The sequence below is a fragment of the Pieris rapae genome, chromosome 20, assembly GCF_905147795.1.
Source record: "Pieris rapae chromosome 20, ilPieRapa1.1, whole genome shotgun sequence".
NCBI classification, from domain to species: Eukaryota; Metazoa; Arthropoda; class Insecta; order Lepidoptera; family Pieridae; genus Pieris; species Pieris rapae.
The window spans coordinates 3,119,857-3,138,679 of record NC_059528.1 but is presented as its reverse complement, the minus strand read 5'-3'; the positions used below and the strand labels follow the sequence as shown (position 1 = coordinate 3,138,679).

At 33.1% G+C, this 18,823-nt stretch overlaps 2 protein-coding genes across 2 annotated transcripts in view; one reads left to right on the top strand and one right to left on the bottom strand.

The window, feature by feature from the left end:
* Positions 1-11,385, top strand: part of LOC111000951 (dynein beta chain, ciliary) — a 39,909-nt gene extending 28,524 nt beyond the window's left edge. The window contains exons 47-65 of the mRNA XM_045632537.1: positions 58-196; positions 747-911; positions 1,129-1,322; positions 1,805-2,174; positions 2,319-2,459; positions 2,694-2,864; positions 3,064-3,300; positions 3,786-3,865; positions 4,467-4,743; positions 5,385-5,576; positions 6,077-6,248; positions 6,965-7,140; positions 7,707-7,949; positions 8,913-9,095; positions 9,560-9,619; positions 10,070-10,183; positions 10,377-10,525; positions 10,632-10,779; positions 11,114-11,385. Of these exons, the coding sequence (XP_045488493.1) occupies positions 58-196; positions 747-911; positions 1,129-1,322; positions 1,805-2,174; positions 2,319-2,459; positions 2,694-2,864; positions 3,064-3,300; positions 3,786-3,865; positions 4,467-4,743; positions 5,385-5,576; positions 6,077-6,248; positions 6,965-7,140; positions 7,707-7,949; positions 8,913-9,095; positions 9,560-9,619; positions 10,070-10,183; positions 10,377-10,525; positions 10,632-10,779; positions 11,114-11,275 (3,373 nt within the window). The 3' untranslated portion in view covers positions 11,276-11,385. The remainder of the gene's footprint in view (positions 1-57; positions 197-746; positions 912-1,128; positions 1,323-1,804; positions 2,175-2,318; positions 2,460-2,693; positions 2,865-3,063; positions 3,301-3,785; positions 3,866-4,466; positions 4,744-5,384; positions 5,577-6,076; positions 6,249-6,964; positions 7,141-7,706; positions 7,950-8,912; positions 9,096-9,559; positions 9,620-10,069; positions 10,184-10,376; positions 10,526-10,631; positions 10,780-11,113) is intronic.
* Positions 11,386-12,557: 1,172 nt separating this feature from the next.
* On the bottom strand, positions 12,558-14,947 carry LOC111000959 (cell wall protein IFF6). The gene is made up of 3 exons (XM_022270576.2): positions 14,438-14,947; positions 13,952-14,120; positions 12,558-13,363 (listed from the first exon to the last, which is right to left on the bottom strand). The coding sequence occupies exons 1-3, from the start codon at positions 14,803-14,805 to the stop codon at positions 13,196-13,198; spliced, it is 705 nt and encodes a 234-aa protein (XP_022126268.1). The 5' UTR covers positions 14,806-14,947; the 3' UTR covers positions 12,558-13,195.
* Between the last annotated feature and the right edge of the window lie 3,876 nt (positions 14,948-18,823).

Below are 18,823 nucleotides of genomic sequence, written 5' to 3'. Positions count from 1 at the left end.
TAGATTAGTTAATACAGTAAATAAATGATTCATGTCTTTAATAAATCATATTTACAGTTTTATGCAACAAAGCACGACGCTGCCTGGTGATGTGCTTTTAGTCTGTGCATTTATTTCATACGTGGGCTGTTTCACTAAGCTCTACAGATTGGATTTGTTGCATAAGAATTGGTTACCATTCTTGAAGACATTAGAGGTAATAAAATACAGCAAATGTAAATATTATTCCTCTAAAACAATATTTTAGTATTATTTTCAATTGCGTTATCTGTAACAAAAAAATAATTTTATCAGATTATACTCTGGTAGAATCTGATAAAATTATTTTGTTTTTTCACGAAAGATGCGTTGCACCCGCTGTTTCTATAATAGCATTCTAATCTGTGACGGCAGTGTGACGGGGCGTTCGTTTAGGGGCGCCATCTTTTATTTTTTGGGTTTCAGCACCAATGCCTTTTCTTGTAATAAATTTCGAAGATATTCAATTCCTGGTGATTAAAGAAGTGAAGAAAATTTTAATTACGTCGATAGTTTAGTAAATACCAAATGGCTATAAGTTATAGTTAATTAATAATATACTATGCTTGTGACTATATTTTGCCGGGAACTAGCCGTTAACTAAATAATTGATTAAAAATAATTCTTATAGCTGTGTGTCTCTTTGCGAAAACATTTCTCTGGGCTGTAACAGGTTTTTTCCATAAAATAAAGGGATTTATACAATAAACTACACATTATGATTTTAGCCTCCAATACCAATAACAGAAGGCCTCGATCCCCTAACAATGTTGACTGATGACACAACTATAGCTATGTGGCAAAATGAAGGCCTACCTTCAGACAGAATGAGCACAGAGAATGCAACAATATTGTCAAATTCAGATCGATGGCCGCTTATGATTGACCCACAGGTTTGTAAAACACAAACTTTATTTATAGTCTTTGTCAAAACTTATATTTCGTTTCTTTTTAAGTTGGCAGTATGTTTTAATTACACGTAAGACCTAATGAGTTCTTATATGCTATTGTTTTACCACCACCAATACACTACTTAAAGCTTTATATAAAAAATAAAAAAGTAACATCCATTTTGATGGATTAAATACTTTTATAAAAATTTATTTGCAGTTACAAGGAGTAAAATGGATAAAACAAAAATATGGTGACGGTTTGCGAGTTATACGTTTAGGCCAGAAAGGGTACTTAGATACAATCGAAAAGGCTATCATCAAAGGGGAAACTGTTTTATTGGAAAACATAGGAGAAACTGTGGACCCGGTCTTAGATCCGCTTTTGGGAAGAAACTTAATCAAGAAAGGAAGGTAACTTTTACAAAAGTATGATATTTTCTATTAGAAGTTGTACATTTAACTTTAAAGTATGATTTGGTATTTCTTGTAAAAATTTGTCGTTTTTAATTGAGTATAGTATAGTCGTACAGTGTACAATATTATGTTATAATACAAATGCCTAATAGAACTTGAGTTATTTGGTTGGCTTAAGTAGTTTGTAGCTCGAAGGCCATTGAAACATTGTCTATGGCGTAGAATAGTAAATATTTCCTCAAAAACACCTGGGCAGAATCACGCTGTTACATTGATTTTGTAGTAGACTTACCAGTGAATTCCAAGTCTGTTAAATTAGCGCTCCGGTTCATTTGAAACGAGAGAAGTATTTGGAATCGGATGATTTGTGAGAAATTTCCAGTCATTGATTGAGTCAATTAAAATTTTACGGAGTACGAATGCTATACATTCCCTCCCAGTTAATATTCTAAATAATAATTCTATTTTATCTATTTTAGAGCGATAAAAATCGGTGATAAAGAAGTTGAATATAGTCCTAACTTCAGATTAATTTTGCACACAAAACTTGCAAATCCGCATTATAAACCGGAAATGCAAGCGCAAACAACACTAGTGAACTTTACCGTGACACGAGATGGTCTAGAAGACCAACTTCTTGCTGAAGTCGTCAAAGCCGAAAGACCGGACCTAGAAGAACTTAAAGCGGAGCTGACGAAGCAACAAAATGAGTTTAAAATACAGTTAAAGAAGCTAGAAGATGACCTGCTTTCGAGACTCTCGTCGGCTGGTGAGAATATTCTTGGTGATACAGCTCTGATAGAGAATTTGGAGACGACCAAGAAGACGGCAGCAGATATTGAAAAAAAGGTAACCAGACACAACAAAACATTTGTTTATTTATTCACTTCACTACATCTTAAACTTAAGCTCTATTGATATAAAAAAACGTCTAGTATTTTCACTAAATATCTATTGAATTGTATTCATTGAGACGCTCAAAAAATACTTTAGGTTTCTGAAGCGAAGGTGACGTCACACCAAATAGATCAAGCGAGAGAGTTCTATCGTCCGGCTGCTGCGCGTGCGTCGCTTTTATATTTCATTTTGAATGACTTGAATACTATAAATCCAATTTATCAATTCTCTTTAAAGGTAAGAAATTATTTTTATGTTTTGAATATTACATATTCGAAATTTTATAACGGCCATATTTTAGTACTAATAACTTATACTCTAGGCGTCTAATGGCAAATTCGTATGTATAAATTATTTAATTATTTATTTTTATTTAATTAAAGTTTATCCTATATATTCTATATATTAAGTGTTAGGATTAAGAGATAAATGTATGTATGAATAGCTTAATAGTTTAATGTGAGTTTTCAGGCATTTAGTGTTGTCTTCCAAAAAGCTATATCAAAGGCCGAAGAGAGTGATGAAGTGAGCCAACGAATTAAAAATCTTATTGATTGCATTTCGTATTCAGTATTTCAATATACATCGCGGGGGCTTTTTGAATGTGACAAGCTAATATTTGCATCGCAAATGACTTTCCAGGTATGTTTTATGTTTTCTTAAATATACTACTAAAGGGTAACATTTGTTTAATTTCGTGACAGCAAAAAAGTTACAATTACAATTGATACTACCACTTAAACGCAGTGTAAAGATCATGGTCGTCATAAGTACATAATCTTGGATCAATTCTGAATGAGAAAATAATTATTTCGATTATAAACATAATACAATATTATAGGTTCTCCTGATGAGTGAAGAAATCTCACCAGCAGAATTAGATTTCTTCCTTCGATTCCCAATCAAACCTCACGTCACCAGCCCAGTTGACTTCCTCTCAAATCAAAGTTGGGGTGGCATTTGTTCCTTGGCGAGTAAAGATGAATTCCGCAATCTCGATAGAGATATAGAAACGTCACCTAAAAGATGGAAGAAGATTGTGGAAATGGAGTGTCCTGAAAGGGAGAAATTTCCACAGGTAAGTCACGTCTTACGTTACATAACGTAAAATATGGGTTTATATGACGTTTCTCAAGCCGTCCGTCGTCGTCCAATCACAATCGAATGAAACGTTTCGTTTTGCGCTTTTTGTTTTACATTCTCATACCTCTGACCTTTAACTCTGTAACTCCTAGCAACAGTAATTCTGATCTTTATATTGAGTTTATATTTAAATTACATAGGGGCTAGAGAATGGTTGTATGTACAAATTATTGAAAAAAGATCTTTCGAAGTTAGAGTTTCATACATATCGCCAACCTTCGAAAAGACAACTATAAGAAACTCTATGACCATACAAATATATTTATGCTAATATTTGATGCACAAAAAACCTTTGATTGTAAAAAATCTAATTCCTTGAGTAGTTTTTAAGATATTGATTTTTTAAATCAAAACTTAGTTCAGTACAAAACTGTTTGTATTTAATTAGACTATTTTTTCCTTTCAACTTCTTTATTTTAGGAATGGAAAAATAAAACTGCTCTGCAACGACTGTGCATGATTAGAGCATTGCGTCCTGATAGAATGACTTACGCCGTTGCGTGAGTACATAATAATAATAATAATAATAGCCTTTATTCATGCGTGAGTACTGAGTACATACGAGTAGTTAATTAAATTTTTACTCTACAATTAGGAATTAAACATCTCCGTGGCTAATTCTTACAGAAGTTTTGGGTCCAATTCCTAGAGAAACAATGCAAAATTAAATAATTAGTTTTCCTATGCTTTAAGTTTTTATGTATTAAAGGACCTTTCTTGTACATGTAAAACAATTATTTAAATGTTAAATAATTGAAACATATTTCTAATGTACAATATTATGGGTTGTTCAACATCTCCGTGCTATTTCATACAGAAGTTTTGGGTCCAATTCCTAGAACAACAGGTTCGAATTTAATGACGTGGAATAAGTGATACCATGATGATCTTATGTTCCAAAATAAACGTATTTTATTTAATTTAATTTTATTTTATTTTCCTCGCTCAACGAATAAGTATCGTATGCAGCGAGGAAATGCTGATTAAGATACATTTCCGCAGGGACCGAACTTTTGAAATTAAATTTTTATTTATCAATTTTTAATTTTAAGGCTTATAAGCAATAAATTAGTTTCTAATATAGGTTTATATTGTTTGTAGAACATATATAGAAGAAAAGATGGGATCTAAATACGTTGAAAATAGAACTGTTGAATTTAGTAAATCATTTGAGGAGACTAGCCCAACCACGCCTATATTCTTCATTTTGTCACCCGGCGTGAATCCTCTTAAAGACGTGGAAGCGTTAGGAAAAGCTATGGGCTTTACCACTGATGGTGGGAACTTTCATAATGTCTCTTTGGGTCAGGGGCAGGAAGTTGTTGCCGAGCAAGCAATGGACGAAGCGTTTAAGAAAGGACATTGGGTTGTTTTGCAGGTACTTTTTGTGCTACCAGCACCGCTTTAACCGTTAGTCTCATTTTATCTAATAGGCCTTCTGTGCCTGACACACGCCGTCTAAGGCACGGCAGTTTCCTTTTGTGATTAGAACAAAGGACTTCTGAATTGCGAACCGCTCCATTTACTAGGCCCATATTGCTCGTTTACATTACCATAGGTTTATGTTTGCAGAACTTTATTTCTCATTCCAAAAATAAATATTTTATTTACATGAGAAACTTAATATGTATATACGAGCGAGATACACGTCGCCATTAGCCGTCCCGATTTTAGTCTACTATGTTCACTCTAATGCATCTTTAATGCCTTTTTGAATTTGTCAAACGCACCAATATTGCGAATTTTAGAATTGATTATTTTTAATGATAAGCTACTATGGCGAGAGTTATTTAATTTTTATTAATTAAGGTACAGGTGCTTTTAACGTGAAGTTTTTTTTAAACGTCATAATTTTGGTTTCTTTGTAGCTGTATTAACTATTACTTTTTTCATACTGTTTACTCCTTTAAAAGTAATTATTTACAAACTAGAGAAGATCCATAAACAATGATTTGAGTCTTCTAAAATTTTTTGAATAGAATTTCTACAATCCTATTAATGAAATAAATAATTCTTTAGAATATACATTTGGTTAAAAAATGGTTGCCAAGTCTGGAAAAGAAAATGGAGAGTTTTGCGCTCGGTTGCCATCCTGAGTTTAGGCTTTTTATGTCCGCTGAACCCGCTGCTACAGCCGCTGCTCATATTATTCCGCAAGGAATACTGGAATCCAGTATTAAGATTACGAATGAACCGCCTACTGGGATGCAGGTAAGTGCAATAATAATAACATGTCCAGACCAATCTGGCCTTTACAAGGCGTAACACACCGATGTACGGTTGAACCGTTTATTTTATAGTTCGTAGCTATTTCTAGTTCCATAGTCCGGCAGCGCAATTTCGAGCCCTTAGGCAATGTGTTGTCTATGGGCAGCGGTATCACTTAACATCAGGTGAGTTGCTCCTAATACGGTTTCCCCAGGGGACTATTTTTTAACACATTTGGAGTAAATCACAGGGAAGAGAATCCTATAGGGGATAGAATTGTATTCATGAAATAAAACGCAAAGAATGCATTCAAATCTAATGGAGATTTCAAAACTTTTTCCACATTTAGAATACTAATATCTTTTAGTAATATGGACATGCTTTTTTCCAAAATATTTCAAAATATACAGTCGTGCTTAGCCGTAGTGTCTACGGTAATAAAATATATATGAATTGACCCGTTATTGAGATTAAGTTTAAGCTGTAGGTATTAATGTTTGTAGGCTAACCTCCATAAAGCATTAGACAATTTCAATCAAGAGACACTCGAGATGTGTGGGAAGGAAGCTGAGTTTAAAGCGATATTAATCGCGTTGTGTTATTTCCACGCGGTCGTTGCTGAACGAAGGAAATTTGGGCCGCAGGGATGGAATAAAATTTACCCATTCAATGTTGGTTAGTATACAACTAGAAATTGGAATTATTTTATCATTGGATTAGGAGCAGTGTTGGCCTAGTAGCTTCAGCGTGCGACTCTCTGAGGTCGTAGGTTCGATCCCGGGCTGTGCACCAATGGAATTTCTTTCTATGTGCGCATTTTTAACATTTGCTCGAACGGTGAAGGAAAACATCGTAAGGAAACCGACATGTCTTAGACCCAAAAAGTCGACGACGTGTGTCAGGCACTGGAGGCTGGTCACCTACTTGCCTATTAGATTTAAAAATGATCATGAAACATAATTCAGAAATCTGAGGACCTAAAGTGGTTGTAGCGCCACTGGATTATTTTATTTTTATCATTACAGTTATTACTAATACGATAGAACTACGTAATTGCTACACCAATAATTCTTAAATCAATAAATAACATATAAATCTTAATTAAAAAACTCTCTTTTATAAACACTTATACTTTGGCAATTTAAAGAAATAAGCAAAATACTCCATAGTATTGCTTCTCGTTCACACCCTTATTTGAGGATTGGCGGTAAATGTCAATTTACATTACTTTACTAAATATACAATCAGTTACATGAATAAATTATATCATCAAAAACAAAATCGCGTCTCGCTACTCAATTATGTATGCTTCCGTAAAAAGTTGTAAGATTCATAAAATACCAAGTAAATTAATTTATTATTATGGTGACTTTACATTCCTATTATTTCAGGTGACCTCACCATTAGCGTTTTTGTCTTGTACAATTATTTGGAAGCGAATTCCAAAGTGCCCTGGGAAGATTTACGATACCTCTTTGGCGAGATTATGTATGGCGGACATATTACTGATGATTGGGATAGGAGGCTATGCAATGCTTACTTAGAGGAACTTATGCAACCTGATTTGGTAATGTATAACATTTAAATTACCATTGTTATATTTCTATATGTGGTGTGGTGGTATTCGTATTTTGTAGGGTTTGTAATTTGGTTTCTAAGAACTTGTTTGGCGTACTCCTTACTATATCTAAGATTTAAAATATATACTTGTAAATACATTATTTTGAGCAAAGTTTGCACCAAGATACGAAACGGTACAGTATGACAAAAATAAACTCTTGATTAAAAGAAATGTTTATTATGGAATGTAACATAGAGGTGTCACTTATTCCACGTCATTAAATTTGAATCAGTATACATCTCTACTTATCGGCAAAAAAGATAGAGGGTGTAGGCCGAGAGAAAAAGCTAGCATAAAAAACTCTCGGTACTCTTTTAAAATAGGTAATCATCATACAAAATGACTGTGTCAAACAACACTTAATTAGAAGTACCCTGTCTAGAACTAGTCCCAGCTCTTTTATCAACTAGATAATCGTTAACTTTAAAGTAAGCCTTTTACAGCTTTTCTTTAATACATTACCAGTCCATCTGTTGAATTGTCTTGCAATTTTAAATTGAGATTATTTATAGGTTGACGGAGAACTGCAATTAGCTCCAGGTTTTCCAGCTCCTCCCAACACCGACTATGCTGGTTACCACCAGTATATAGAAGATGCTATGCCAGCGGAATCCCCCTATCTATACGGCTTACATCCAAACGCTGAAATTGGCTTCTTAACCACCACTTCTGAAAATCTATTTAGAACCATTTTTGAAATGCAGCCCAGGGATGCTCAAGCATCAGGTGCTACTACAGTCACTCGGGAAGACAAGGTTTGTTTCTTAGGCGGTAATTTATGTGATTAAATCATCTAGAAATAAGTTGTATCTAAAAATAGTTGACAGCTGACAGCTGACAGTTGACACACTGTCCGAAGTAGAGAAGAAATATAAAAAATTTGAGAAGACTGATACAGAAAAGGTAGTGATAAAAAGCTATAATTTCTTCATCAGCAAGTACTTAGTAAAATATATAAATAAAAATAAGTTGCTTAACACATTCATTCAAAGAAAAACACTTTTTTACGGATTATAGTTATGTATTATTGTATTTAAACTTATAATTATTTAGACATAATTTTGAATTTAAACATTCATTCAATTTAAAAATTGGAGACAGAGTGGAAAATTTAGCTTTTTATTCCAGAAATGCGAACAGTATCTATGGGTTGTATAATAGCAAAATGTTAGTGTAGCTACTAAAAACGTAGGTAAAGTAGAAATATCATATTAAGGCGAAACGAAGCTCGCAGGGGCAGCTAGTTTATAATAAATTTCGCTGTGGTTATTTCAAATTTGTTGTGGGTAACTTAAAAAGAAACTAAGTGAATTAACTTAATTGATATAGAATTGAGTTAACTTTATATAGGAGCATCGTAAGAGAATATCTTGAAATCATCACATAATATGTATGTATGTTTGAAATAAATAAATAAAACAAATAAATAATTTACTAAACTAATAATTGCTAATAACTAAATTATTTAAGCTTTCTATTAGCACTACTACATAACGACCGCGACCGCTATGTCAAGAGTGTACCGGATAATAAGAAGAAATTATTTACTTAAAATATAATATATGTAAATAATATTTGTATTTTAATAAAGATACAAAATGTATTAAAAATGTTTTAATAACAGGGACGAGGTTTTTAATATGTAAATATTTCCTGCACTAGAGGGTAGATCAAAAAACAATTTTATAAAGTAATTTTTTAGCAAAATTATTTAATAGGTGAAGCAAATGCTGGATGAGATAGTAGAGAAGTTGCCGGAGGAGTTCAATATGGTAGAGATTATGGGGAAGGTGGAGGAAAGGACTCCGTACGTGATTGTGGCCTTCCAGGAGTGTGAGAGGATGAACTATTTGACTGGAGAAATGAAACGATCGTTGAGGGAACTGGATTTGGGGTTAAAGGTATATAAAAGTAGTTTATGTTAATTTTTTTTTTCGTGGGGAAATGCGTTACGCATACCCTTCCTCTGTACGGTTGCCTGTGAAGGGTTATGTGGGCCTCACCACTGTGCATACCCACTAAAACCCCACGGACCCACCAACAATCGCCCGAGGCAGGACACAGTAACAGCTTAGCTTTAATCAGCCTTGTCCGCATAGTTTATGTTAATTAAACCAACTTTGAATACCTTTCATATCCTGAAATATGTAAATATCACAAAACGACTGAACAGATTTTAATGCAACTTGTGCTGTTGCTAAGGTGGAATATTGCCCTTCATGCAATATATGCGGTTAGTTAACGTTCTTCTTTGAAGTTAGTTATAAATTTGTTTAATTATTTAATAGTTATAGAATAGATTCTGAGTCATGTATGTTAAAAATCCCATATCACATGGAAGGTGACTATTTTATTTGTTTTTCAGGGCGAACTTACAATTACATCAGATATGGAAGAATTAGAAAATGCGCTATTTTTGGATCAGGTATTTAAATTGTAAATTCTATTTTCTTTTTGATTTTCACTTTAGAAACATCATACTATATTGAAATTATTACGTAGGGCTTTAAAATATATCTCATATAGTAAGACTACAAACATTCTCTTCCTTGAAAATTGCAAAAATAACAAAAAAACATCAAATACCTAGTATGTTTTGTCCTTATCGCTCTCATAAATGATAGCTATATGACTGATATAGACCAGCAATGGGATGCGGTAGCTGGCTTTTATGGCTGCTACATAGACTAGTTTGCCTCTATCATATCATAATTATATACTTGTGGTATAATATATACTTTTTAACTTTTACGTTATTATTTTATAAAATAATATTTTTTAAATGTAAAAGTTAAAAAAAATAACACATACACAAATCAATTTGGCACCTGATTTGTGGATTATTCTATATGTATTAAATTAACCCTGATATCAGGTACCATTAATCTGGGCCAGTCGGGCATATCCCTCGCTCCTGGGTTTGTCTGCGTGGTTTGTAGACTTACTCCTACGGCTTCGGGAATTAGAAACTTGGGCAACAGATTTCGTGGTGAGTATCAAGTCATATTATTTTCGAACCAATTCGATTTAGGGCCCTTCAATATACCAATTCTTAAAAGGGCGGCAACGCATTCGCAAGCCCTCTGGCATTGTGTGTCAGGTGAACCTCCTGCTCGTTTGCCCGCTATTCTATTAAATAAAAGACTGCTCGGCAATCCTACGAATATTTGACTTTCTTTTAGCTACCGACATCGGTGTGGCTGGGTGGCTTCTTCAACCCACAAAGTCTTCTTACAGCAATAATGCAAAGCACTGCTCGTCGTTATGAACTCCCCTTGGACAAGATGTGTTTGCAGTGTGACGTCACTAAGAAGATGAAGGAGGATTTCACGTTAGTATTATATATATATATATATATAATGTTAGTATTATAAATACTAAAATGGGATTTAAATAATAATATTTAGATTATATAATATTTTTAAACAAATGTTCAGTATAGCAGACTCGCGCTCCGCCCCCCGCGATGGCGCTTACGTACACGGCCTATTGATGGAAGGTGCACGTTGGGACACACAGGCCGGTATCATCATGGACTCCCGTCTTAAGGATCTCTTTCCACCCATGCCTGTTATTAATGTTAGGGTATGTATATACGAATTTTAATTTAATTTCTTTGACGATTTTTAACAATATTGTGAGAATCGAGTTTATCTGAGCTTCAAATAGTCACGTATTTAAAATTAAATACCATTGTAACGATATCCATGCTCGACACTTATTCAAAGTTCCTTATAAAATATTTGCAATCGCTTATAGTCATATTGATATGATTTTAATCAAGTATATTCCAACTGACCGACAAAGATTCATCAAAATTGAAATAACTACGGGCGGTAGACAACGTAATAGAAGAAATCTGAGGCCAAGAGCAATGGTTGTGTTACAATTGGTGGTTAATGATTTCTTATTCTTTCAGGCAATAACACAAGATAAGCAAGATCTTCGCAATATGTACGAATGTCCCGTATATAAGACGCGGACTCGCGGTCCCACATATGTATGGACATTCAACTTGAAAACTAAGGACAAGCCAGCCAAATGGACACTGGCTGGGGTAGCTTTGCTACTACAAATATAGACTTATCAGTCTTACCATCAGAGGTGGTACTCTGCAACTTCTCATAGCGACAGCAATCTCTAATATAATACAAAAAAAAAAATACACGCACTAATCAACTTGGCACCTGCGTGAAATGTACTTTCCCTCCCACCACCACCGCCTACCGCTCTCGCCCTTGACGCGACAGTACGATCAGTATTGTCATTTTATTAAAAAATAAACTTAAATCATATTTGTTTTATTAACCTATGGATAAACAACTGCTATGAAAAAATATATATATTATAATTAACCAATTGATACCTACTATCGCGAGTGTCGAGGGGCATTAAAGATTACTTGAATTTTTTATGCAGTCAGTACAATAGTATGACGTCATTACAGCGTGGTGCGTAGTTAACATCTACGTGTAGTAAATATTTCATTAAGAACACTCTAACTCTCCAAACTTTGAATATAAATTGTATTGTTCGAATAAAAATCTAGATTTATTTTATTTATTAAAAATGAATATCAGTCAATAATAACAATAGAAATATATATAGTACAAGATGACCTTCGGAACTTCGTTACTACATATAATTTTGTAAAAATGGTCTTACAAGATACAAAATGTTTACAAACATTATTAAATACAATACTGTGTATACTCAATCAATTAAAAGCTTTCTGATATATTATATTTTTGTCTTTTTTTTTGCAGTGTGTAAATACATATATATAAATGTGATACATTAAAAGAACAAAAGACATATGTTTTGAAGCTAAATACGTATTGGAAAATTAAGTTATGTTTTAAATTATTATACTAAACTATAACTAGTATTATTTTAAACTAAATATCATATTATATATACTATATTAAAAACTAATCTAAACTAATATACATTTTGTTATGTATATTAAAGGTTAAACCTTTTCACTTCCTTCTACAAATATTATCAAGATAAAATTAGCCCAATCTCAATAAAATTCAAGAAAACCTGCATAGCCATTCTTGAGTTTTAACGAGACAAAAGATCAGCAATACCTATGCTATATATATAGTATATATTTTTAAATGAGTTAACATACAAACAAAAAAGTATAATAATTTCCTTTTGTTTATCCCAATTTAGTAACAGCATTGTTCCGACTCCATAACGTCGCTTTTGTAAGTTAGTCTAGACTTATTACGCATTTGTTTTTGACAGTTATTTTTATTGTATGTAAACGCGTACATATTTTTTTCATATTATTATATATGGTATTCTAGCTTTAGTTTAAAATTTTATGTATAGTAAATTATAACAATAAAGTATACTTTTAAAAGTGTTTTATTTTATGTGTAATTGGTTTATAGCTAAGAACCTAAAACAGCTAAGCAAGATAGCTTACAACATTTCTGTAATATTTTCTTTGCGGGTTACAAGAAAAATACCGTAGTGTAACTCAGTTTAACAATACACTTATAAAAAATATACAGAAATATCAAATATACACGGAAATTAACATAAATGCGTATAACAAATACCAATCCACTATATTTAATTGCATAATTTTAATAAAACAAATATATTGACACGCAACATATATAATATGTTGCGCAAGATTATTGACAAGCCAGCTCATTAACATAAAATTTTAATAACACTTTTGTATAAATATTAAACGAAGATATATAAACAGTCTTTTTTTTTTATGTAAGGTCTTCATACACTATTTAAAGTCAGAAGCTACTAACGTGTTATTCAACACGATAAGTAAATTATGTGGGTCAACCAAAGGCCGGTTATATTACACAATCGTAAAAAAACCCTATAACTAAGCTGCCGCTATACCTACTTACGCCTGCAACAATTTTTATGAGAACAATATTTTTCTCTTTATAACAATAGTGAAAGCTTAAATGTTTCTTGGGAAGATACCTTTATATTATGCACATAGGACCTTGAAGACTTAATTAGATACTAGTACTGCAAGAAAATCGTCTCTATTTCTTTGGGAATTAGGTCTAGATTTAAAAGCGGCTGCTCTCGCGCCTTTGCTCCTCCCGAGTAGATCCGGGAAGGCAAAACCGGGGATGCCGCGTTGTCTAATATCTAGAAGTCCATCTCCGAAAGAGGGCTGTAATGAAAATACGCTTATCAATAAAGGCTTCGAAACAAGAATCCATACGTTTCTGTTTGATCAATTAGCTTTTTATAAATTTGACGAATATTTTAATGATCGATCGATGAATCCCTTAGGATTCATTTGCTCCAGCTCAAACAAATTAGATAGTAATAATAAAAACCCATAATATTGAAATTGATTAACAATCTCAAGTCTGAAAGGTAATGGAATATTACATGGCATTGTATGTATTTAGATATCGCATAAGAAATTTGTGGCATACTCAATATAGGGTAAACAAAGGAAGTTTCTTTGACACTCATGGAGATGGGGCATGTCTACCATTTTGTTTTTAGTAAAAGAAAATGGAATAATTGTTTCGCTGGGAACCGAATCCAAGAGCACAATAATTACAAACACTTAATAACTGGGGGTTGTCTCATACTCACTTATTGATGTCAAAAATTTGAGAAACAATTTTTTTTTAATAACTGCTGTTAGTTTTGCGCAATGAATTATAAACTTTCTTAAACGCATTCTTCTATAACCTATGCTCTAATTGTGACCTGACACTACAAAAAATACATTGTAATGACATACCTCAGACTGAAAACCATTGATGGAGTTAAAGCCAAAAGCGGATGAGGCGCTTTGGCTTCCACTTCCAAAGCCACCCTGTGAAGAGGCAGATGATGCAGCACCTGATATTGAATTGCCTGAACCGCTAAACGACGCAGCTTGGCTACTTGCTTGGCTTCCGCTGAACCCACTGAAATGTACCATTACTTTCTTAGGACATGAATCTTGTTAAAGAAAATCTTAAAAAAAGAGCATCAAAAACATCGCAAACTGGACGCTTAACATCCTTTTATTTTTTTAAAGTAAAATTATAAATATCATGATGACTCAATTAGTCCAAAATAAATACAATAAATATTTTTGTCCACATTTCTTTCGCTGCATGCAGTATACTCAGAATCTCAGACAGAATGAAACGTCTTATAATCAATCTATAGTTACGACTAAAGGTATAATAGGTAAAAGAGCTTATGATACATTACAAGTATAACGTAAATTATAAATCACCTTCCAAATCCATTAAAAGACGAAGCTTGACTCGCCGAATGAGATGCGCTAAAGCCTTCATTGAATCCAAACGAGAACGATTGTGATGCGGAGTGGCTCAAACCACCCCCACTAGCACTACTGCTCACACTGGCCGTCAACCCTCCATTACCAGACGGCTTCACATTAAAACCACCACCAAATCTGGGTTTCACCGTATTCGCCCTATTACCCAGGGTACTGGGATCGTTCTCCAGATGCTCCAGAATTGGTAAAACAGGTGGTGTTATAATTGGTTCTGGTTTTCTCTCGCGCCGCTCATCCGGGAACACGAAATTCGGTGCTGCTGCGGTCGTCGCGATAAGGCACAACGCGTAGATGAGCTTCATGATTAGTCAGATTACTACTAGGTTCGATCGGTGATGTTTGTTGTATTAATAGGGTCGTGCGAGGTCAGAAACGATGTTGGCATGCGGCTCGTGCCGCAGCCTTCAGAAAACCCACTGCGCTGGGCCTGCGTCGATCCTGACTTATCCCCACTTCGTATGTCTCATCGGTGCTTGGATGTATCCTTTTAGAGATAACGGCGTATTGTTTGAACCGGAAAATGATGAAGTTGGGAAATCCAAATGTCCCAGTTTCAATGTTATGCAATTATCGGGTTTTGAATTGGAATTTATAAGTGTATAGATAATTTCGAAAACGAAAACTTTATATATTCACAATTATATCACATGGAGTTATTAATATCCAGTTTTGTATAGAATATTTAGCTGCGGCGTGTCGTATCCACTTGATTCGCCTTGTTTGAAATAAAATAAATCCAGTTTTAATATGCATGACTAAAAAGGTTTTTAAAAAACCTATTTAGTCATTTATTATTATGGTTTATTTAGTATTATGGTTTCTCTAAAACTTGAGAATATACAAAACAATATTCTTTTGGTAAGTTCTTATTTTAAAATTTGAAAGTGATGTAAATAAAATATATATGACGTTTGGATTCACATATATATGATTAAGTGTCACAGTTTAATTTTAAACATATTATATAAGGTTAGTTAAAGAGCGTGTTTAGTTATGTTTATTAAATGTAGTAATCAACACAACCAACTCATATAAATCAACCCATATTGCATCCGTTTATTTGATATTTTATTATTTCATGCCGTCAAATTTGTAGCCCTTACGATAGTCCTCGTTACCGTTTGAGCAAGCCGCAGCCGAGGATCAAACCTACTACCTCAAGGATGAGAGTCCCACGCGACGAAGCGACTCGGTGGTTCCCATTGTTAATCAAAGTATAGAATGATAGTATGAAGATACAGGGCATGTAAGCCTCTAAATATAGACTGGACTATTCAATGTGATAAATCCATTATTCGAGCCTGTTGGCATCCCTATTCATCGGCAAAGAAGACAGAGGGTGTTGGCCGAGAGAAAAAGCCGGCGTAAAAACTCTCGGTACTCTTTTAAAAAAAAAGTAAATCATCAAACAATTCTACAATATTTAAAACAAATATAGCAAATTAATTAGAACCTTAAACCTGTATTTATTGTCCTAACACCGTAATAGGTATTGTAAATAGCAATTATTATTACAGCTCAATGTCCGCAAATTAATCTGATCTTGAGATATACATTTCTTTTTGTTTTATAAATCATGTAACGTAATTACCAGTTGCCACGGTTTTGTCATTCTTCATTAATAGATTGCATTCATATTTTCATAACCTATATAGTAATAATAATAAGAAAACAAAATTTAAAAGTTTCATCCCTGCTGGTAGATTCCAATAGAAATATAGAATATGTTAAGAACTTAATAGTATTAAGGGTCTGTTTCACAATGTCCGGATAAGTTCCAAATAAGCTATTTATTTCTTATTGGTAGGATAAACAGTATTTTTGCGATTCACGACTGTCAGATAGCGCTATTCGTCATGAAACGCGAAGTTTCTTGCATAGCTATTTAGCGCTTTATCCATACATTGTGAAACAGGCCCTAAATGTGTTATAATTTATTCAAAATTGCGTTTTGACAATTGAAATAATAACATCGTTTAATATACGAGGTAGTATTTTTAGTGCCTGTATGACTCTTTATTATTTTAACTGCGGCCATTGTTTTTATGTTAATGACAATTTTGTTCGTCATTCTTTCATCGTTCGCAATTTTGTTCATCAACGATGAGACAGAATTATGAACGCAGCCAACTAGCTTAATTAGCCGTTTAATTAACAGCCTAGCCGTTTAACTAAACAGCGCCGTTTAACTAGCGGCCTGAAAAATATTCAGCCGTAGTGTTTGTTAGAACATTTAATAATAAACTGGCTGGCAAATGCTAGGCTATCCGTAAAATAGAGTCATTATTTTACGGATAGCCTAGCATAAAAAATACACCCAAATTCAAATTATATTATAAATACATTGGGTGCGAAATACATTTTTAGGATAGTTTTAGACTAACCAATAAAGATTTTGGGAATTAAAAGTTTCATATTTACTTAATGTGAATAGGAATAGTATTAAATTTAACATGACCTGATCAAATCGATTATTAGTCATGCGAGTTAGTAAGTAAAGTTAAACCGTTATTTGCTAAGAAAGTCGCCTTGACCTTGACGTTACATAAGTTGGGTCCTTACTCCTTAAGCCTTGAATTGTGTTGACAGCGTGATATTCTCAGTCAATGTTATTCAAAAGGCAACTTTACATGAGTAATGCAAATTATTAGTATATTTATTCTTATTTTTACTATTTTTAACCAGTCTGTTGCACAGATCCCAGTTATTTATTTATTAACACTTCGCTGCAAAGAAACACAAATATCACAATACATAAAAATTACAAGGGATGCAACGGGCGGCCTTATCGTTAACAAGCGATCTCTTCCAGACAACCCTAGTAAGAAAATAGACGGACCAGGACGTTGCGCGTACTGAATGCTATCTCCCACATTATCGACATGTTTGTATGTCCGCAGAATGAATTCACAGTATCGATATTGTGTATATTATGTGTTTAATTTTTTATGTACTTTATTATATTTTATTAAATGTTTCTTGACATTATCGTAATGGCATACGTTGAAAGATAATGTGTGTATTTCTGAAATAAATAGATAAATATTTTTTTTATATCTAGCTTATGGTACACATTAATTAAAATGTTGGTAATAATTTCATTAATCAGTTAATTACCAATATGTGCCAACCAAGTAACAATTTTTAATTTCTAAAAAGAAAAGAAATTCACAAATAATTTTTGATCGGTCAAAACAGTGCAGCTATTCAGCTTTATATAGATTATTATTTACTGAAATAAATAAAATAAAAATGAACACTCCTTCACTGATCTTCACGAATAAAATTCCAAGCAAGAATTTATACAACATATATATGAACCGATATTAAAACATGTTCTATAAGAGATATATTCACTTGATACAGGGTCGCACGTCTGGTGTCACGGCCCATTCTTCGACCACACGACAATGAACCCTAAACATAATGTATAAATGGTGTATTTCAATAATATATGGATTGAAAAACTGGAAGAGACGAGTTTCATTAATTTTGATAATTAATTATTAATTACTTATTAAAACTTACTTAATCCTATAGCCATACCAGGTTTTTAATTACTTATAATATCTATTGTGTACTAGTTGTACAAGGTGCTGAAATAACAATACATAGGATATTTTTTTGCGCCTGTTAAATTGTTCACACAAATAAATGATCTGCCTTCTTTGCGTATAATAATAATTCCGCTATAATCTATATAGAACCCAGCGGGTGATGTTTTTATTATTTGTTATTGTTTGCGTGATGTTAATTAATATTAATCCTAGAAATATTTTTAAAGAAAATGAATTTGTAGCGTATCGTAGATACGCACTAAAATGTACATATATATAGTGTAGTATTTTCTATAAGATTTTGATGTATGTGGCAATATAAATACAGGACACTAAGAAAAGAAGAAAACAGACGTCACTCAGAACAGACTTTTAAGCCGAGTGAGCATGAACATCCCATAAATTTGATTTAAACTGATTTTTATAATGTGAACTTAAGCAGAACTTAAGTTCACTAAGCTATATAGTAGAGATGAAACTACTACTAGACCGAATTTAAAAAAATCTGGCCTACGGGTACCGGCAAACGGCTATCCGTTTCATCTCTACTTTATAGTTTGGCAATATATTAGATATTATATTATAGATTATGACGTATTCTACGGAACGCAAATTCGTTTAAACGTTAGTAAAGTTTGAAAGTTGTTAGTTAATTTATTTGAAAAATCTTTAACGAATATTGAACAGCTGAGATTGCCGAGTATCATGTGTGAGTATCTTTTACCCCAATAATTTAAATCAATTTACGACTATATGTAAATAT

Excerpts from the sequence above, each read along its gene's own strand:
- LOC111000959 (XM_022270576.2), bottom strand. The coding sequence starts at position 14,805 with ATGAAGCTCATCTACGCGTTGTGCCTTATCGCGACGACCGCAGCAGCA. Across the intron at positions 14,121-14,437 it reads TCTTTTAATGGATTTGGAAG|TGGGTTCAGCGGAAGCCAAG; the intron begins GTGATTTATAAT and ends GGTACATTTCAG. Across the intron at positions 13,364-13,951 it reads TCAATGGTTTTCAGTCTGAG|CCCTCTTTCGGAGATGGACT; the intron begins GTATGTCATTAC and ends TTTTCATTACAG.